Source organism: Sardina pilchardus, chromosome 20 (assembly GCF_963854185.1).
Source record: "Sardina pilchardus chromosome 20, fSarPil1.1, whole genome shotgun sequence".
In the NCBI taxonomy this organism is placed as follows: Eukaryota; Metazoa; Chordata; class Actinopteri; order Clupeiformes; family Clupeidae; genus Sardina; species Sardina pilchardus.
The window spans coordinates 770205-792160 of record NC_085013.1 but is presented as its reverse complement, the minus strand read 5'-3'; the positions used below and the strand labels follow the sequence as shown (position 1 = coordinate 792160).

At 42.8% G+C, this 21956-nt stretch overlaps 3 protein-coding genes across 4 annotated transcripts; all 3 read right to left on the bottom strand.

Annotated features, from left to right (window-relative positions):
- Positions 1–337: 337 nt before the first annotated feature.
- grem1b (gremlin 1b) lies at positions 338–2565 on the bottom strand. Its single transcript, XM_062522886.1, has 2 exons — positions 2377–2565; positions 338–1727 (listed from the first exon to the last, which is right to left on the bottom strand). Exon 2 carries the CDS (start codon positions 1724–1726, stop codon positions 1175–1177), a length of 552 nt encoding a protein of 183 aa, XP_062378870.1. The 5' UTR covers position 1727; positions 2377–2565; the 3' UTR covers positions 338–1174.
- Positions 2566–7086: 4521 nt separating this feature from the next.
- Positions 7087–16292, bottom strand: arhgap11a (Rho GTPase activating protein 11A). 2 transcript variants are annotated; one of them, XM_062522897.1, is made up of 12 exons: positions 15514–16292; positions 14681–14751; positions 14430–14526; positions 14059–14315; positions 13217–13380; positions 12653–12793; positions 12105–12179; positions 11474–11647; positions 10954–11074; positions 10674–10782; positions 9416–9566; positions 7087–9157 (listed from the first exon to the last, which is right to left on the bottom strand). In XM_062522897.1, the coding sequence occupies exons 1-12, from the start codon at positions 15637–15639 to the stop codon at positions 7680–7682; spliced, it is 2964 nt and encodes a 987-aa protein (XP_062378881.1). In that variant the 5' UTR covers positions 15640–16292; the 3' UTR covers positions 7087–7679. The 2 variants fall into 2 exon arrangements, with proteins under 2 accessions (XP_062378881.1, XP_062378882.1); XM_062522898.1 differs by lacking the exon at positions 12105–12179.
- A 492-nt stretch (positions 16293–16784) lies between these two features.
- LOC134068186 (actin, alpha cardiac muscle) lies at positions 16785–20746 on the bottom strand. The gene is made up of 9 exons (XM_062523755.1): positions 20713–20746; positions 19719–19869; positions 19472–19600; positions 18829–18939; positions 18612–18696; positions 17985–18146; positions 17594–17785; positions 17293–17474; positions 16785–17018 (listed from the first exon to the last, which is right to left on the bottom strand). Exons 2-9 carry the CDS (start codon positions 19845–19847, stop codon positions 16875–16877), a joined length of 1134 nt encoding a protein of 377 aa, XP_062379739.1. The 5' UTR covers positions 19848–19869; positions 20713–20746; the 3' UTR covers positions 16785–16874.
- Positions 20747–21956: the final 1210 nt, after the last annotated feature.

The window sequence follows — 21956 nt, the reverse complement described above, 5'->3', positions numbered from 1 at the left end:
GGATAACATCGTTTGAAGAGGTTATGGAAGAGGGTGATGGGCCTGACATCTAATCGCGTCTCTTGTGGTCTTTCCTCATAAATTAAACCGTTTTACGACGAAATGTATCCAAGGGTCCAAGAAACGTATAAAAGTCACAGCACGAGTCTGGCTCCGAGCGAGAAGAAAGTAACCCATAACCGTGGAAGATGTTTTTATTTGGTGTTTCGGGTTAACCTGATGTAAATGCGCTGCATGAAATCGGACTCGTTGCAGTTTCTGGGTAATTTATGATCTTTTTCAGTCTGAGTATTGCTCGAGTGGGTGTGTACTTAGAATTGAAAGTATTGGCAGAATGTTAAAGCAAAATGTTTTCTGTTTTATTGCTGTATCACCAAAGCGCTGAATAAGCAGCAATGTTGTACAATATATGTGATTACCATTTAATAAACACAATAAACCGTGCTATCTACAACATTATAAACACATTATGTACAACTTTTTGTTCCTAAAACAAAAGGAAGACACACATGTTTTTTTTTTTCTCGTATAGCCAAACTAATGTTAACATTTAGGTTCCCATTCCATAAATAGCGATTCGAACAGGCTATATCATTGCACAGTGATCTGGCAATTTAATAGGGCAATTAATATTCCGAGAAATTCGTTGAAAACATTCTTATATGTGTCCCAGATATTAAATAAAATCGCCTTACTGTTTCTCCAATTCCACATAGTGGAAAAACCATAAGCAATAAATTCATTTCAGAGGAGGGTAGGCAGAGCGCACGCCACATTTAGCCAGAGAAGCCAAGAAGTTGTCTTTTAAGGCTACCCCCAAGGTGTTTGACTGTTTTCACCGAGAGATAATACCATAGTCTCCCTTGGCTTCCATGCAAATACTGAGCCAACTTTGAATGCCTCCCCGAGTGAACAAGAGTAAAGATGTGTCAGTCTGTCATTTTTCTGTGTGTTCATTGCTGTGTCCATCCGGTTATTGAAGTGCCATGTGAATTGGTGGACATGTTTAAACTGCGCCTGGAGAGAAAACCGCAGGCTATAGTGAACATGATGTGAGTATGAAACCTTTTCTGTATGTCTCCTTTTCTGATTTTGCACTAAGCATCAGATTAGGCAAGAGCCGCGTCGCAGAATATTTCTCTTTGACAGTGTTTCATGTCCCGAGAAATCCGCGTTAGTCCAGGTCTATCGAGATACAGCGACACTGCTTTACGCGTTGTACGCGCTTCTTTTTGGTCGGCGGCTGCTGGTCCGGACAATTCAAAGTTAGAGTCATGGTGGTAAATCGCTTTGGTTTGCAGAAAGAACATGACTGAAAGGCTCCCTCCTCTTTGCGGACGTGTCTGGGGATGTAAAACGAATTGCACTGTCCGTAGCAGAACCGATTAATAATGGTGCGGCTGATGCAGCCTTCCTCGTGGATGGTTTGTTTCAGTGGTTGGGTCTTGCACCAGTCGAGTTTGAGGTATCTGCGCTCGGTGACATGCAGAGCCTCTTGGCTTGACTCCAGCACCTCGTCGGCGGATAATTGGGTGTTTTTTCTCCGTCCCTGGGAGCCAGAGCCCGCCTGCGGTGTCTGAGGCTGCTGCTCTGATTCGTTTGGGTTGTTTTTGTCAGGATGAGGGATGGCACCTTGGGATCCTCGGTTCCGTCTGGAATCCGCTGGGTAGGAGAGGAGCCCCACGACGAAGAACATGCTGCAGAGGACACGTGCGGATGCCATCATCCTTGAAAAACATACATTAAAACATCACATTAGGCTACTACCATGATGGAACTGATGTTAATAAGCAATGACAAACAGATGTATTAATTAATTTCGATTAAAACGATTCATCTACAAACACATGTATTTAAAAAAAAAAAAACCTTTCAAATACGTTTGTTAAACTTTCTTCAATAGCCTACTTTCGGCTCACTCCTTTGGCGTATGATACGTATTGTTACTACCCCTACATTTTCCGATTATTGCGCCATAAAAGTTCATAACACTATAGTAGTCTATAAACTCATCTTGCCCGTTGAGGTAAGCAATTTATCAGGGTACTCAGCTTGTGAAAATGGCAAAGCGTAAAGATTGCGGCGCAACAATCAGCGCTTACCACAATGCGTATCCATTACGAAAAGTCGAAATTAGTTCGCAGATTCCCGACAGCAGCGCATCATGGTCATATATAGACATACATAAACATGCTGTCATTAACTTCAATAACCAGATATATACCCTGTTTTAGAAACCCAACAGATGCCCTGCTAATGGACACCTGCACCGTGACTAAGGAGGTTCGCGCGCATCAGCATGTGATAAAACGCATATCAACCGTGGCATGCCAAACAGCTTTAAAGAGTCTGTAAAACTGCTAAAAAGGCGCTCACCTGTCAAGTATACTCGAAATGGTACAAATATAAGGGTTTACTGTGCTCCGTCCAAGTCAATCCGCAGAGTTGCTAACACAGAGAAGTGGGCAGGAGTGAGCCACGGAGAGCGTCTGAAGCTTCTAACGGTTCCATAGAAAGAGAGGTTGGGTTTTTAATACAAATTGCTACAGCGCCTGACTGTCTCCCTTTTAAATGTCTGCCAGCTGAGATGTGCACAACAGCTCCTCCACATTATTGGCTAGGCACGATGTAAGGAAAATCAAAACTATCCGCCCACCCGACACTTCCCGAATACTTGTAGGTAGCAGACGGCAGCGCACGATGCAGCTAAAGGGTGGGTGTTTGAGTGCTGAAATTGATTTAATAGAAACTGAACTCTAAAGGGCGCAGTTTTTGAATCGTAAAGCTTATCTTAACATCTACCCGGATCATTGTGCATTGTGTTGGTGAATAAAGTCACGAACCAACTACAAAAAATAGCCTACCGTTTGCCTCCAGTGAGACATTCAACACATATTATGATATTCGTTATATTTTGTTTTCAAAACCATGTCTTTACGGGGGTATCAATGTGTAATCTACCAATTACAGCCTTAAACACTATTTATTCTTTGTATTATGCATACTTTTATAACCAATTAGTCATTAATTAATTTTAATTAGCCTACTAATCACTAGGCCTAATGATTAATGTAGCCTATTAGTAGGCCTACTTCAATTTTTTTTTTAAAATATATATGGTTGTGTAACAAATTCCACAAGATTTCACCACTGATAGTAGAGGAATCGAATGTAGGCCTACTTCTGAAAATAAGCTACGGGAATTGCGTTTTCCTGTTAGTAAAAGCCACATGAAGTTTTTGTCTCCATGTCATAACACTGGAAAATTACAGAGATGTGTCATACAAGTCAGTGCATAGTTTACTTGACGTCTCAAGATATATCCTCTTGGAAGTATTGGAAGGGAGAATGCCAAAGAATTTATTCGCAAAAAAAAAACGCAATAACTCTTTTAGCACTGGGTCTTTGTTTATTTCAGTGTGTTTGTTTAATTTCTTACACGCTTTTTAAAGGTTATTTTAGACCTTGCTCAATTCCGAGTTTTTCCTGTCAAATCACTGATATCTGCAAGTTATAACTAATTATAGGTCATGTCAAGACAAAATTAAGTTGAACGCATAAAATAGCCATGCACATGAAAATAGTTTGTCATAAAATAGTCTAATAGTCTACAACATGATGAAAATATGTGAAAGTTAGAGTGACATAAATTACATTCAAATCAGAGCATTTATAAGATTGTAAATACCATTTTCTTCACAGCAATGAATAGTAAATTATTCATTTCAGAATTCAGGTTTTCTAGATTAATTCACTTCAATTTGGCATGGAATCTTTCAGTTATTGCATGCATTTTTACATTGTTTTGTCCAATTCAATTTAGTTTATTTGAAATTGTGATCCATTAAAATTAAGATAGCATCCCAAGTTTAATGTACATAAACAGTATTCCCAAGGCATGTGGTCCGATTCTGGCCCAATTTTCTCTTCGGTTCTAAATCTAAATTCTTGATTAATAGCATCGTGCCCCAGTAATTCACAAGTACTAGATTACCTTAATCTGGATTAAATCTGTTGTGGAAAAAAATAAACCCTGACAGTTTGGAGGGGGGAAAAAGACCGCACCAACCGCATTATTTGAAAACTGTGGCGGTCGGCGTCCCCCATGTTCTCTGTTCCTGTGCCACAACAACACTTCCCGAAATCCCGCTGCCCCCTCTCTTCAACCCCCATGTGCTCAACACATGGCCCCAAGCCCCAGTCACAGGCCCAAAGTCTGGGAAGCTTACTTTCCCCCCAGCAGAACGAGTGTGAGGCACACTCTGATCCCGCCACACCACACCACACCACACCGCACATCACCTCACAGAAGCTCCAACATGGCCCACCTTCCGTCTCCTTCACCTTCATGTAAGGGACAGACCTTTGTATGTTGCCACAAGGGTTTGTTTTACTTCAGTCTATGGCCACTACTGTTGGCATACAGGCCGGTAGCCACTTGAGTGGGCTCGGTGCCACATAAAAGGTTGTGGTTGAGTTATACACTTTCAGTGAACCTGCAACCACAAGAATGGATACATAAATGGTAGCTGCGATTCACATGTTCTTTTACCTCAGTATGACCACTGCACCTGTGACACTTTGGATGGACTCAATTAGTAGCCACAATACAAACCTCTGGTTATCACCAGAATGGGTTCATTTTGTTGGCCACATACAAATGTTGTCTTATGGCATGGCCACAGCAGGAGACACACTTTAAACAAGCTGATAACCACAGAAGTATAACCACATAAAAGGAGAGTGGACACCAACATGAGTTATTTGTGCTATAGGCCACTCATTTTGCGCGCACACAAGAATTGATACACAAGGTTTTACATTGGCCACTTGGTGCTTGGGCAACTAGAATTAGGGTTTGGGGTTTTCACTCATGACATCAGGGTTATTGGGTTGGGACTGGGGCTTTATAAGAGCCCAACTGAAGCCTCCACTGAGGAGCGTGGGTCTCAAATAGAGTGCTGGTTCTGAAATATGATGCCAGCCCAAACACATGGACTAGAACACCAACTGTGAACAGCAGAGTCAGTATTTGGTGATGCCTTTAAAATCATTTAAAAATAACCACTAAAATCAAGAAACTGGTAACTATATTAGGGCCATTATGACATGACAAGAAGGACTGTACAGGGAAATTCAGCTGTAACCTCTCTAGAGGGTTTTAAAAATAGTAGGCTACTCCTTTGGCTGGGGAAGAGGGGAAAAACAGTGACAGATCGTCTCCCTTTTACTGAGCTATGAGTATTTGTTGTTCCAGTTCGCCTCACTAGTAATTAGGTTGTGTAGGAGAAAGCCAAATTCCTCACAAATCCCCTTTAATGGAGACGAAACCATCCAAAACATTACAATCTACAAGGCCTTTAATAACGGCGGGACAGCGAGAGAGGCCCAACCATGCCTCATTACGCACTGGCGGATCCGCGCACGTCCATCTCCTGGGGAAATTGCCCTGGAGACTTGGACAGAGCCCCGACGAGCTTTAGAAGCAGGCCCAGATGCTGCCAATCAGCTGCAGGTCTTGGACTTTTCTCAGGTATACTCCCTGACCCACAGACAGACACCGGGGCTCGATCGCGCAGGATATGCGCCCACTGCAAATGGGATGTTCCTCTCGTAAATATGATCGTGTCGCAATTAAGCATGTTATCTGTGAGGGGTGGGTGAATACTTGTAGGTTTTAGTGCCGAAAGCAAAAGAGGGGGATCCATTGCTGATGAGCATGACGCGAGGCGAGCATATGAGGTCATCCTAGGCGGTAAAACACCGTAACAAGGCTATGGGGGGTAACCCCTTCAAACACAGGTCATTGCCATGACCGGGATGTTCCACATGATCTTGACGAGCATCCTGCATATTCATTATTCTGTGCTCAAGAGTATGAACCGAGGAAGTGAGTTTTAGTTCCCAAGATTATATTCAATGAGATTACGAAACAGAAAGGATGACAATGACTGCAATGCGGTGAGGGACATGATGCAGCACTCTTCCATAGGCAATAGGAAGACGTGCTCCAGTACATTTTTCATTGACCACTGAAGCTTAGTTGTCCATGGCTACACCCATTTTAAATTAACATTTGAACTTTTTCATTACAGCGTATGCATCAGAGTAGTAGTCTCTCCGACACGCAAACTGTACCTGGCTCACATACCTGAAATCATATTCCAGTTCTTCTCCTTGAAGTGTACATGGTTTGTCATGGAGGTGTTGTCCGAAAGGTATGACGACTAATCGAAGGAAACTGACAAAGGTGAGCAATGCAAAGTGAATCATTTGAACTCCTCTCATGTCTTGGGTTTGTTATGATGTATTCATTTCTTGATTTTTTAATCTTCTACCATTGAACGTACAGTATAATTGTATGCTGAACAGTGGTAATCAACACTGCTTCAGAGTTCAAAGAACATGCAAGAATGCAAATCTGTGGCTAATTTTAAATGAGGGAGGTTTTAAGTTTGCATTGTCCAGATAAAATAAGGAAAGAGGATGGCAAAGATGATTATCTGAAGCCTTAGGGCAAGTGAGTTTTGCCCCTCTATTATAGATTCCTGATATATTTTTTTATTTGTAAATTCTTGGTTTAGTGAGACACCTGGGAAATTACTGTAAATCATAGTGGTAAAGCCAATGGCTTTGTTTTGGTCAGGTAAATGAAGCCAAAGGGCTCATCCATCAGGATATTTAACACTGTCTGGGTTACCTTAGCCACATCTGTCACTTACCTGCATGCTGCATTTGAAATAAAACCCAGATGATGTTAAATTGAAAAAGGTGATAATACATGGAGACTTATTGAGCAATGATGCTGGGTAACCACATTTTCTGATTGGATGATAAAGTGCCAACTTATTGACAAAAGCTGAGGCGTGTTGCCTCTGATCTAAACCTAAACGCTTGCTTTAGTAGACTTGCTGAAAGTAACTTGGAACTTGTGTCCACATGTCCACCCTTCATTGGGTCAAAAGGGCATTTTCAGTTCAGGCATCAGTGTACAATAGGGTCACTTGAACAGTCAAACGGAGCGTGCCAATGGGCAATACTGCAAGCACCACCTAGTGGCTCAAACAAGCACCACAGACAACAAAGTTGGATCTTGGATCATAGATCATATTTATGCCAATAAAAATGTTAAATATCAATTTTATGAATCAACCACATCACCACTTCCATTTCCGATAATTTTTTTTGCGTTTGAAATATGGGACCGCAAAGCGGAGGCAGACTTAAAAGAACTAATACTGTTTAACAACACTTGTTCATAATTTCACCGTTGCAGTCACATCTTCATCTTCTTCGAAGACTCAAAGAATTTGCCAGACATGAGATAAATTAAAACAAATCTGCATTCTGAAAAAAACAACAACAAAAAACCTCTCAAACCACAACACTTCTGCAACACACTTTTCAGCTAAACACACTTCCCAGCATAATAACTTCACACTACTCAGCATACAAGCTCTACTAAAGTCTACTTCAACAACAGCCTTCAGACGTCAATCACATTCAACCATAACAAAAATCAAGCTGCTCTACAAAGATAAGGATGATAAAAAAAATAAATTAAGATCCCCTGAAAGAAATGATAAGCATAAGGAGTAACATAAGGAATGGTTCAGAAATCAAGTCACAAACAGTCTGAAGGCCCTGAGGGCTCATGGCTCATCAGCAGTGGGAATGGCTCAAAGGTCTATGGGTTTAGTGGCGGACAGGAGTCTGCCGCCATTCAGTGGGTTCCTAGGGGAGCCCCTGTAGTGAGTGGTCTCCCTCTCCACCAGCTGCAATGCTGCTGACTTCTGAGGGAGCTCAGACGCTTCACTCCTATTGGCTAGTGGGGTGTCGCCTTTCACCCTTTGTGGCACCTTATTGGTCACGTCCCCCAGAGCAGAGATCCTGGAGGGGTTACGGATGGACACTCTCTTGGGGGGGACCGGGGGCCTGGTTTTGGAGAAGGAAGGCACCTTAGTGACCGCTGCGTCCGGCTGGAAAGGATCTGCAGGAATAGAGAGACCAGCGTCCAGACTTGTGGTCTTCAGCATAGGTCCGGGCTTTGTGAGAAGTTCCGATTGGGCCCCTGGTTTTCGGGAGTTCTCCAGGAGGGAGTTGATCCTCCTAACAGAATGGCGTACTGGAGTCCTCTGGAACTTGAGGGGTGATCGGATCCTCTTAGCCTGGGGTGATTTGAGGGTGAGCATGTTAAACCGTTGGATCTGGTCCTGGACCTTTATGGTCTGAGCATCCTTGACCTGCTGAGCTGTGGGCAGAGGCTCACTTTGTGATTCAACCGTGTCTTGCTGTGGCTTAGTCCCTCCACTGGTCTCGGCCTGTGGTAGTGATGGTTTTTTAAACACCTCCGACTGGGCTTTGTGTGGCGTAGACTGGCAGCCCACAGAGTTCAGTCTGAACACCACGGGACTCTGAATGTCCAGCGCATCAACCAACTGGCTGCAGTTGACCGCGTCGGGTGTCTCATCCGGCTCGTCCAGAGTGTCGCAACTGCCATACACAGCACAAGTGGATGAGTCCAGGGAGCGCCTGGACTGCTCTTTGCTGTCCCACCCTCTGTATTCAAACAAGGCACTGTCAATGTGCAGAGGGGACAGGGGAACAATTTCGATTTGTCCAAAGGTGATATTTTGCTCACCCAATATGCACTTATGTGCAGGGGAAAGGACACCGGAGCATTCACTTTTGGGTGTCTCCTCACTGTCCTTTGGCACAGAGGCCTGAGCCTCACTGACCTGGCTCCTCTCCTCTTGTCCTGCCTCCTCCCATCCACCTGGGGTGCTGTGCTCCTTCACTACAGCATGGAGGTCACTTCCAGACTCCCCAAAGGCCTTCTTGATCTTCAGAAGGGTGGGGCGGGTTGGGGCACTCTCCTCAGCAATGGAGCAGGCACTGTCCAGGCTCTCAGCGCTGGTTGCGCAGCAGAGGGTCTTGGGAAGGCTGCAGACAGTAGGGGGCTTAACAGCGGTGACTATAGCTGGCTCAGAGAAGTAGTTGTTCTTAAGGCACACGTTCATGGGGGTGTCGGCAAAGGAGTCGCACAGGTAAGGTGGGGCCCCATCAGGTGTCTCACCACTCCAGGAAGTACGGAGGTCCTCAGGGCCTTGCTGGGGAGACAGCAGGTTGTCCTCCGATTTGCTGATGTATTTGGTGGCTGGATGGAGATCAGATCAATTCACCCATTAAGTAAATTCATTAACACAGAGAATATGAGAGTCTATTTAAGACTTCATAGAAGTATTGCTGTAAAATTAATGTTAATATTCTTATCCAATTTGTTTTGGTGCTTTGAGTAACATGCTGAGTAATTAATGAGCAAATGCTTGTCCTTATTGAAAGGACTTGATGGGACAACACTCCCGTCTTTTAAAAAGGTATGAAGGAAGGGGGGGTGTAGATGGAAAAGTGATACCTTTACACGCATGCTTGTTGCGCAACACAACAGCAGGGCTACTATCAGGCTCTTTGGAGAAGTGAAAACTGGTGGTGCTGTCCTGGGTGGCGAGGCGCCAGCCAATGGTCTCAGATCCCTTTGCTGATCCGGGAGCCTGTGAGCCAAGCGTCTGTTGGAACAGAGGCACCTGCTTTTAACTTCTCAACCGTGCAGCACTGCATTCCACATGGGATAGTCATCCGTCTACTTTATACTACACTGATCAATTTTGGAATTATGGATAAAATATCAATTTAATTCCTCTTTTGTTGAAAGAAAAACTAATGCTATTGAAATAGTTGGTAAATATATTTTATTTCCGCAGCCAATATACATTTTCAATAGACTGTTCACATAATAGTTTTAGTACATTAAAACAAATGTAACTTAGCAAGTTTAAACTAAAGTGCGACCTGTTAAAGGCATCATCACATTATGCTAGGCATAATCGATATTCAATATGCATTGTTCACAAACAGACAATGACAGGATTTAGGCTCAAAAGATGGAATCGTGCAAAGGTTAGCTGATTAACATTTGGCATACTTACACATGATGGATGTACAAAAAAAACAAAATAAAGAACATTTTAAAAGTAATCTCACAGAGTACGTTTACATGCAATTCAGTGTTCTGGTTATGGGGCTTATCCCGACTTTGATCATCTTCAGGATATGTGTTTGAACACAAGAGAAACCTGCTTACTTGTATGCTTGTGGTACATGAGGAATACTAGCATTCCGCCTACAAACAATAAAGTCCTCATCTCGCCCCGTAGGATTAGAAACCGGGGTAAGGTGTGTGCATGGAACAGTTAGTCCAGCTACTCATGGACAGCAGCCCAGAGTACTCCAGCTAGCATAGCAAGATTTCTCAAAACCGGGATAAGGGCTTATCCAGGGTCCTGAAATCAGGATATGAGGTTTACGCGTGCAAACACAAATCACATAATCGGGATACTGAAGTGCATGTAAACGCAGGCATTGACAAATCGGACACCCATATTTCCAGCCCCTATACAATTACAGTGGTATATTTTTCTCAGTTGATTAAAAGTTTAGTGTTAAGATATAATTATTTTATTTATTTTTAAAAGTGCATCATGCAGTCATGCGCACCATTGTCCCCAGACTGGTACAATTAGACATGGATCACAGAGGAGCTTATTCACTCGAGTTCATTAGAGTTTCATTCACAATCCCCATGTAGCAGGGCTTTAGATGTAGTCTGAACTTACAGTGTCTTTGATGCCTTTGCCCAGGCTGAAACGCATACGCAGAGACTTCCTGGCTGCCTCTTTCTTGGGAACTCTGGGAGAGAAGCAACCAGTCTTGCCTGACTCATGCCTGAAAGACAACACAAACACACACAATTTGCTGACCTACCAACACAACAGCAGCTACAGCATATGAACATTCATCACATCAGTACAAAAAACACATCACAATGACATTCAAATGATGGATAATCCTGCCCCCTAGTGGAGCGACTTGAATGATACAGTCAGTACATCTCACCTGTTGATCTGATGGGTTCTGTAGCTCAGCCTCTTGCTCTTCCTACGGGCAGAAGTGGCTGTGAGTCTGCTGCTCCTGCCTGTAGACGCCACTGAAGGAGAAACACCTGTGGCACTGTGCACTGGAGCAGCAGGAGACATACGGAGAAACACTCAGTGAGAACACATCTTTTAAGCAGTTTAATTAAAGCAACACCATACAACAATTTGCCTATTACTGGTGCTATATCAATAAGAAAATGGTTTTGATATGGTCTCCTAGTTTAAAGGTGTATATGTATATTCATGAAAAGCACGTGTCGTTGTCACTAGCCATCCTGAGCATGTGCTAAGTAGTTTTGCGTTCCGAGACACAACACTATGTGCAAGATAGGAAAACGTTCCTCCGTAAGACACTGCCAAAAATATCACCAAGACACCATCACACCATCATCTTTAAGCAAACTTCTTGCTTTTTACATTACCATCTATTCGTTTAGCAGATGTTTTTATCCAAAGCGACAGTGGTGCTCAGTGCTCACCTGATCCAGGGGTGGACCCAGCGCCAAACAGCACATGTGGGAGAAGCTCGATGCCCAGGTTCTTCTTGATGGATCTACGCTTCTTGTTGGTGGACTCGTGGTTATGGCCAGAGTCCAGTGGAAGCTTGCGCTTGGTGTTGGGCGTCATAATCACTGGGGTTGCTGACGAAAACACTGGAAAATAATGAACAGGCTTAATTGATATATCCAAACACTGATTTTATAGATTGTAAGCAGGTGGGCGACAGGCTACATTGTCAGTGGAATGGGGACATACAAGAATAGAATACTTGAGATGTTTACAGTAGTGGGTGAGGAATCACTGCTGATTACGGATTTCAAGAAAGTCAAGTGCTGAAAGACAGTAGCTAAAGAATCGGTTGAAGAACTGCAGGCGAGGCACAGTCAAATTTAGCTGTTCGGCAAGCAAGATCAAATGAGCAGAGCACTATTTAAGCAAAGTCAAACACAGAAACTCATTCTGAAGGCATCATTTAACTGATTGGTTTCCATTATTCACAAATCAAGAAAGCATTGGCGTTTGGCTCGCATTCAGGAACAAGCTGGACAAACAAGCGCGTTTCTTTTTGTCAGAGCGTGCGAGGTGAAGAGTCCCAACCTGAATACCTACCAGCTTCTTCAGACTTGGGGGTGTTTGTAGGGGTTCTATTAACTAATAACTTATTCAGTGCTCCATTTACCAAATCTGGAACGCAAGACAAAAACTGACACTTTGGTAGTCGCCACAGAGGAGCAGCAGTTTAGTTGGAAACACCAACAATAATCTATTTAAAGGGATAGTTCAGTCCAAATCAGAGAAGCAAAAGTGTCTCATCATCTTTCCTTTGTTAACCCTCCCAATTTGGGCATACATCTACCAGGACATTTATTGGCAACTCAGGGATTAAAGCAAGGAACATTTCTGCACCGAAGTTATTTCAATTTTACAGGCAATCAATATTTATCCATCTATCAATCTATTTCTCTTTAAACAACCTGACCAATACTTGAATTCCAGCGGTGCCGGAGAAATGTAAGCCCTGAAAGCTTAAGTATGGACACAGAGTATGGAGTGTTCCTTCCATTTTTAGCTGAACTATCCCTTTTAAACCAGTTTTGTTAGTTTAAGATGAAGTTAGCTGCTAGCAATCCCTTGTCCAAGCTGCACTGGACTCTCACCTCCCAGGCTGCGCCTGTGGCTCCTCCTCAGGCCTGAGGTGGCAGCATGCTCCTCCACATGGTCCAGAGGCGGGGAGAAGAGGCCTGCCTCACAGCCCAGCATGGCTGGAACCTTCTCCTGGAGGAACTGGGGAACAACCCCTGTCACAAGACAAACAGCAAGGCCATCACAATCACATGCTGCTGCTGCACAGCGCCTCCACTGCATTTAGAGAACTGAGCGGTCACAATGGTGGTTTCACAACGGCTGACTGACTGAGCTGTTTCACAACACTTACCCCCTCCCAACAAATTTGTTTTGTTTCAAATAGAGTTTGATTGTGCACATTGTGAATGTCTCCAAATACAATATAAACCCATCAAATATACACGTATTGTACTAAACAATTCTTTAGATAAATACAACTTCTTAAAATGAAACGCAAATAAAACAATTTCCTTTAGAGTAGGTGTCAACCGTAAACAACTTCACAAACCTTGTCAGACCAGATTTTCGCTCAACTATGTGCCTAAGCCCCACCATTCAGTATAAGTCAACAAAAAACCACTTCGGGCCTAACATACCGAAGTTGCGTGCGTTCTGTATGAAGCAGTGTACCACAGCAGCCTGCAGCTTGAGCTTCCTCTCAGTTGCAGCGTTCATCTTCTCCGCCCCCTCTGCAAAGTGCAGGAGGTTAGGGGCGAAGATCACGGACAGATTACTGCTGTCCATTTTGTTCTCAGCGCTCCTAGGATATGCAACAGAAAGACAACATGAAAATAAATTACATTTACGACAAAACCACATTCATTTTGACAAATATACAAGTAGGTGACGAGATGCTCAAACATATAAATTAGTAACTGTGCAAACATATAAAGACTTTAGATAACACAAGTCTATGTATACTTCAAATTAACATTACGTTAAGAGTATACAAGTGAACAGACAATTATGACGGCCCATTGGGCCCAACACTTTGAACTTAATGAATGTGGAGATTAGAGTGTGTGAGTGTGTGTGTGTGTGTGTGTACTGTATGTATACATATGTGCTCCATTATAGACAGAATATCAGCTGAGATCAGTTGTATTGTTTTTTAATCAGGGCAAGCTGTAAAAGGGTTCTCGACTGTTGTAGAAAGAAATGTAAAGAAATCCTTAATGCGATATCTACATTATCAGCAACCATCCAATGTTCCTACGGTACATTCTGCTACTAATCTGAGAAAACAAACCCTTTTGCAATTATGTCAAATTTTCATATACAAAAAAATAAATAATAATAATAGAAAAATGCAACAGGTCTCAGTTGGTATTATTACCATTCCAATTGAGTGGAATGGAGATTTCCAAGTGACCGGTAGTGCATATATTATTATTGGGGTTTTTTTTGTATTTTTAAGCGCAGTAAAATAAAACCATACCTCTGAGACACACTCTGGAGGAAGCTGAAGAAGTACCGCAGGGTGTTCAAGTTTCGCTCAGGCAGCACGCAGGACAGCAGCATGGTGGCGGAGGTCCTCTCCTCCTCCGTGGACAGCTCCTGGGCCTTGAGGAAGGCTGAGTGCAACTCCATGGACAGCACAGGCTCTGGCAACTCTCTGAAGAACTGCTTCAGCAGTGCTGCAACATCCACAGGGAGTGCAGATGACAGACACTCCTCACCCTGATCCAGCTTAGCCTGCATAACACAGACATCGTCAACAAACCCCTCGTCCAATGTCTTGCCTAACAAAGCCCCCAAGTCAAGGTCCCCCCAAAGCTACAGAAAAGGTCAGACAGAGTCATCACTCACTCGGAGAGCCTTCAGGCGAACAATGGAGCCCGACTTTCTGAACAAACCCTCTGTGTTTGCATGCTCCAGCAGATACGTGCAGGCGTCCACAAGAAAGCTAGAACAGCAAATGCATAAAAGTTTAATGGATGTGACACCCACAAGAAAAGGTTTGTGCCTAAAGTCATACAATAAGTATAGGAACATAGATAATTCTTTTTTTTAAAGATATTTCCCTAAAATAGACATAGTTAACAAAATTTAACACCCACCTTGGGACACTACCATAATCAAGAAGGGGACAATGGGGCAGACTTTCGAGTGCTACCCCAAATACTTTCACCTAGGAGGCAATTTGCAGAAATGCATGTTAGTATTTCAAACAAGCCATGGCAATTTTCCAATTTACTTTGCCAAGCTTAATACAGAGGATGTTGTATGCTTTGCTTTCAGATAAAGGTCGTCTCAAGTCTAAACAAGCATCCGGTTCCCTCGTAGTTTTGTAACGGCTGAACATTCTTCCGTAAGTAGAGGGATGTTGTGAGACTCACCTGACATACTGGCAGCCAACTGAGCGTGCCAACTGTCACTATGACTTGCAACAAATAGACTTGGAAATAAGTGATGCATTGTTCCAATAAATCACCACAGAGCACAACAACCCAAACAGATTGAGAGCAGCCTCGTGTTTCAAATGATCTCGCCGTGAAACCTCATATAGGATTGTTGCTTTGAGATCCAAATTGATTGGATACGGCTCTTCAATGCGTCAGACACATGAATTGTTCGACGCCAGACGGATAAGTTTGCTACAATTGTTCATCTCAGAAGATGCACATAGTATATAAAATAATAATAAACCCCCCCATCTCCTCTCCCGACGTAAGAAAGGCTACTGATCATTGCAGTGGACTTAACTCGATTGCAAATGCAAGTAACAACCCATCACACTTGTTATGAAGTAGCAGGTGACGACAAAGTCACACATTTGCAAAGTTATTGCAAATTAAAGTGGAATGGACTAGATGGTGCAAGAATGTCCTCCTTTAGTCTGTCTTAGTTATAGTTGGATGAATGTGAACGTAAACAGAATTCGTGAACTTACCGACTGGCTTGTTGACAGTTTACTGTTCGGTTTGTTTTTGTTCCAGTTCTTTGTCTTGATGTTGTATGCAGCACGAATATGTTGCACGACTGCCAGTCGCATCACATTTCTTTCCAAAACCTTCATCTTCACTTTCCAACAAACAATCTGAATTCAACCTTCCGTAACGTTGCAAGCGTAGGTACTAACTCTTAGCTAGCGACCATGCAATCAATAACGTTATTTGCCAACATAAGCTTTTTGCTCTCGACTCCTTTCACTGAACCTGTAAAATCCTCTCGTTAAATCCCTCATCAAACTTACAATAACCTTCTTCAATATCACCTGCTTGTACTAACGTTACACGGTGACGCACACGTTAACAATGACTAGATTTCATATGAAAATCGATAGCTGGGTTATGGCTAAGAAACCATTAAGCAAACACTAACGTTAACTATGCCAACAGTTACTTAATATTATCCACGACACTAACGTTAACGCGAAGTCTCATTTGCATTCCCGTCACTTTTGTCGGTTAGCTAGCTCGCTTACTTAACGTTAGCTGCTACTGGTTTGGCTAACAAAACAGTTTAGCGACTAAAATCCAGCAAGATATACAACAAAGTTACGAACGAGTTGTAATTATGTATTTACACCTAAACATCCTAATAGGTTAATAAACTACACCGCTAAATACAAACATCCACGCATCCACACAAGTGTTAACATATACAAAAACATTCCACTCACTCACTAGCCCTCTGAACTCTTTTCCGCAAATATTTCAAACGGCAGCGCTGCCCAAGCAGGGACATCCGATTGGTCGAGCGATGTTCAAATATTAGGCCCTTCGGGCTGTTTTGTATACTGCCTGAACAAAAATGTGGACGCATTGATTCTGCCCCTAGTGGTTTGAGAACAGAGATGCTGCTTTAGCTGTAGGTGTAGTGGAGCCCAGCTGTAGCTGTAGGCCCAACGCAGAACTGAATATGCTTTGGAAACATTAATTGATCATTGATTGAAATCGACATGAAGTCAAGAGAGTTGCCACAAACTTACTTGTCAAGGTAAATACATATTTACCTGGCTATTTCATATGATAGCCGCTAGTTATTTGAAGCCCTAATATGAACATTATTGTTTCAGGGGGTTGAATGAGGCTGTTCAGCACAAGCTTCTCCTAGCCTACTTACTGAAGTCAGTCACTGATGCAATGTGATGAGAAGATGACTGTATTTAGCGTGTGCACTGTGCAGGCAAATAATAATAATAATAATAATATAAACTGATACTGTTACATAGGTATTTTTATTACAACATTACATTTATATACAGTAAACAACGCAGTACAAATGTATGGCTGGAAGGAGGTTGTTTGCTTAGAAGCACTTCCTGTGCACAATGGAGGGGCCTGCCTCATCGTACTCCTGCTTGCTGATCCACATCTGCTGGAAGGTAGACAGGGAAGCCAGGATGGAGCCACCGATCCAGACAGAGTACTTACGCTCAGGGGGAGCAATGATCTAGAGGACAGAGAAGAGAAAAGAGAAAATTAATTCAATATACTGTACAACACAAAACACAACCTTACCACACTAACAGTAATGCACTAAAAATACAATTCCGTAGATTAATTCAATACTTTAAAAGCTTGTTTTCCTGGGAGGACTGGGTTACTCCTAAGTATTTCTCAAATATTTTTTGTTTATGATATGATAAATACTAATCACTTCGGATATTGTGAAACTTGCTGTCACTAGTCACTAGCAAATATTTGGGCTGACAAGTGTTCCTCACCTTGATCTTCATGGTGCTGGGGGCCAGGGCGGTGATTTCCTTCTGCATGCGGTCAGCAATACCAGGGTACATGGTGGTACCACCAGACAGGACGTTGTTGGCGTACAGGTCCTTACGGATGTCAATGTCACACTTCATGATGCTGTTGTAGGCAGTCTCATGGATACCAGCAGACTCCATACCTGGCACACATCAAGATAGTCATATATTAACTCAATGGAGATAGACAGGAATTTTGTTATAATTGAATCTGTTACAGGGTTGCAAACAAACACAAGTCAGGCTAGAGTATGGGACTCACCAATGAAGGAAGGCTGGAAGAGGGTCTCAGGGCAACGGAAACGCTCATTACCAATGGTGATGACCTGACCGTCGGGCAGCTCGTAGCTCTTCTCCAGAGAGGAGGAGGAAGCAGCAGTGGCCATCTCATTCTCAAAGTCCAAAGCGACGTAACACAGCTTCTCCTTGATGTCACGCACAATCTCACGCTCAGCTATGGAACAAGTTTCAGGAGGTCAGTGCTGAGAGACCAATCATAAATATATCTACTGCATTCTACATACTGTATAACTATGCACATATGTGTAGGCAGTGAATCAAACACAGGCGTACAAACAATATTTAACCCAGGCATATAGACCCAGTGTCTTAAACTGTGTCTTTGACATTCACTGTGTCTTAAAGTTCTTTACCGGTTGTGACGAAAGAGTAGCCTCTCTCAGTCAGGATCTTCATCAGGTAGTCGGTCAGATCGCGACCAGCCAGATCCAGACGCATGATGGCGTGGGGAAGAGCGTAACCCTCATAGATGGGGACATTGTGGGTCACACCATCACCGGAGTCCAGCACAATACCTATAGGGGGCAGCAAACGCACACATCTTTGTTAGTGGGATTGTCTCACTGCAGATATGTGCAATGTGAGAGTCACTTGGGGCATGTAACACATCATAAAAACACTGTGCTGCTGACATGGATAGCCACAGCCCACAGGTGGAGGCCACATATCACTGCCAATGGGGGATTAAGCTTAATCCACAGCAATGTATCAGTCATTCATCATACTATCTGTCAACTAAACAGTGTTCTTCGTTAGGACACTTATGTGTGGAAAGGTGGACCGAAGTCGAATTGATATACTAATTCAGATAGGAGTCTCACAGAAAAGTCAGCCCCTCTGGAAATATTTTTCAATTAATTTGTTTTTCTCACATTTCTCTTAAAATGTTATGGTAGCTTCACAGGGTCAAAATGTATACTGTAAATAATCTAAAGAATGTAAGGTAAAGAAAAAGAATATTAAAGTAGTGTAAAACTGACCAGTGGTACGGCCAGAGGCATACAGAGACAGCACAGCCTGGATGGCCACATACATGGCGGGAACATTGAAGGTCTCGAACATGATCTGCAAGTGGAGATTATCACCCATATTTAAACATTGCCTCAGCTCTGAGGGTACTCATGCACCCATTCATTTCATTGCACTCTGTGACAGTGGTGTATAGTTTCCAACACTATAAATGAGGACGGGCCATACCTGGGTCATCTTCTCCCTGTTGGCCTTGGGGTTGAGGGGGGCCTCTGTGAGCAGGGTGGGGTGCTCTTCAGGGGCCACACGCAGCTCATTGTAGAAGGTGTGATGCCAGATCTGAGGGGATTAGCCACATGTCAGCATTCATGGCTGGTTACGCAGTAACATTAATGGACATTCAGAACTTTTTGTTGACAAATAAATTTTTCCTTTCTTGCAACAATGAAAACATGATTGCAATTTTGATTATACAGTAGAAAGGTTGATCCAGATCTACTTTTAACCAATTTGATAAACACCTTAGGCTCTAACTTAATTGACAGGCAAAGTGCAAAGTCTAAAGTCTAACTTAAGCTAATTTAATAACTGGGCACAATTTATTTGTTAATTGAATGCCATGAGCAAGATCCTTAGTGTAAATATGAATGGGTTAGCTAGCTTAGTGTTCCCAACTTCCTACACATGACAAACACCTTTACTTTCTGAATGAAGTCTTTTCCTTTATTCATAGTTTAAATGGCAACCTTTTAAGTTCATTTTACTCATTGTTTAAATGAGAACCTTATAAGTTCATTTTACTCATGGTTATGGGAAACGTATAAGTTCACTTTACTCATGTTAAAGAGTGAATGGGACTAAATAGTGTCACCTTCTCCATGTCGTCCCAGTTAGTGATGATGCCGTGCTCGATGGGGTACTTCAGGGTCAGGATACCCCTCTTGCTCTGGGCTTCATCACCTACGTAGCTGTCCTTCTGACCCATACCCACCATGACACCCTATTGGACAGAAAAGAGGGGTCAGAAACTGACAAGTAACATGCCCATATAAGTGATAGAATGCAAGGATAGAATTGTCTCTGTAATGAAACACTTTGAGTGAACTATAACTCTATACCTGGTGACGGGGTCTGCCAACGATGGAGGGGAAGACAGCACGGGGAGCGTCATCTCCGGCAAATCCAGCCTTGACCAAGCCAGAGCCATTGTCACACACAAGGGCGGTAGTCTCGTCGTCGTCACACATGGTTACGGTTTACTGGGATGGTCTGAGTGGAAAAAAGCATTGAAAAGTCTTCATGTAACGCTAATATATATATATATATAATAGATATCATTTCAATTTGTCATTTGTTAAAGGATTCTCTATTTACTGTTGTACATTGAATTAATGCCTCTCTCAATGCAGGAAATAGGCCTAGGTACAAATTAACCATGTTATGGATTCATATGAATCAAGTCCAATATTTATATTTTTCTTCATTTGAAGTTAACAATAGAATTTGGTGTGATAAGGCTGTCTTCATCGCTTTGACAGATTCTCAGTGTGTTAAAGTACAGCCAAAGAAGGTGCATGCCAGACACCCCTGCCTGTCGGGCTATTTTAAGTTGACAACCCCCCACTGTTTCTAAACTGGGCATCTCTAAGGGCTTTGCAGACCTTCTGCCAATTCTACTTATCAATGGCTATTTGACAGATGAGGCTGTTTGGTGGCTGTCCAGAGAGAGATCCCGTTGCAGCTGTCGGCACATTGTAGTACCTCTGTTTACAGTATGGCCCACAACCCCCTCACCTATAATGGCTCCATTCAAAGAGACTACCATCCATCTACACCATGCCTGGCCCTATGGATGCTGTGAGATTTCTATTCCAGTTAACTTTTTCAGCCTCAGAAAATTGAACAACCAGGCAAGTTTAACAATAGTTTGAGTTAAAGCACCTCCATTGTTACATTAGAATAACTCCTGAATTGATGTCCCGCATCGGGACTCCTGCATTCTGCCATCTAACCATTAACAAGCTATGAATTATCTACAATTAACTCAGACAGTGTAGAGATTATCCCTACAGAAACAGCTCTCACAGACACCGACAGCAAAGATGCACTCACCAAGTTGTATCGCAGGACTGATGCTTCCACTGGGACAAAGAGTGAGGGGGAGAGAGCTCCTTAAATAAGACCCTTGCTGGGGGTACAGGGGAGGAGCCTTGAGTTCACCCAAGTCCAAATAAGAGCTTCTGGGAAAAAAGAGAGAAAAGAACCCAGAAGGAAAGGTATCTGGTCGGGTGGGACGCAAAACTCCTCTGAAATAGGGGGAGATGCCATAGAAATAGAACAGAATAAAAGTAGACAAAAACATGCGCTTGCTTTGAAGATGATGCGTCATTGGTTGGGTCTTAATATATTTGCATTATGTTGCAATTCAGTGATTTTTTAACCCACTGGGCAGGTTTCCATTATTCCCAGTGCTGATGAGACTTGCTTGTTTTTATCATTATCACTGATGATTGTCTTTTTCTATTGGCTAAGCATTGGCAGTTATTACATTTCCAGGGCCTGGCATTTAAAATGTATTATATATATATATATATATATATATATATATATTTATATATATATATATATATATATATATATATATATATATTGGCAATAGGATGCCATTAAACTGCGAAGAGGTGTGTCTTTACATCATAAGAGAGTGTCAAATTAAGGGAAGCCCAGGAAGTGAAGATGTGTGTCACCCAGCTTGTAATCATATGATTAGAAGACTTGGATCTGCTTGAGGAAACGTTTGCGAGAGTTTCCTCGCTATGTCCTGGAAGGATACTGTATATGTCAGTGGGCCAATACTCTGGCATGTTGGAAGGGGCCCTGAGCGTGGGGATGGGGGGTGGGCGTAGGACAGCTGAGTGCTAATGCCAGTCTGACCCACTCCACTACTTGACTGGCCGGACTGAGGCATGTGCTCTGTCCTGATTGGCCCATCTCTCTCCTTTTAGGGTCATGCTGAGCAACAGGTGCTGCTAACGGGCATCCAGCAAGGGGTTGCAGTGTTAAGCTCTGCGAGGGGGCTCCTTATTCGTCCACAGACTCTCACACACTATCTCTCTCTCTCTCTGTCTGTCTGTCTCTCTTGCCCTCCCTGACTGCTCTCTAATAGACATACCATCAGATTCCCAATCTGTACAAGTAGACCCTTGACATTTTTTATGCATCAAGCATCACATCATGTTTACAGCGTATTTCGCTATCTTTGTTATTTGTTCATAGAATGAAAAGTTTAAGTATAAAAGTACAATAAATGTAATGTTGTCTTCCAGTGCTTCTATGCAGTCATTCTTCCCTAGGTG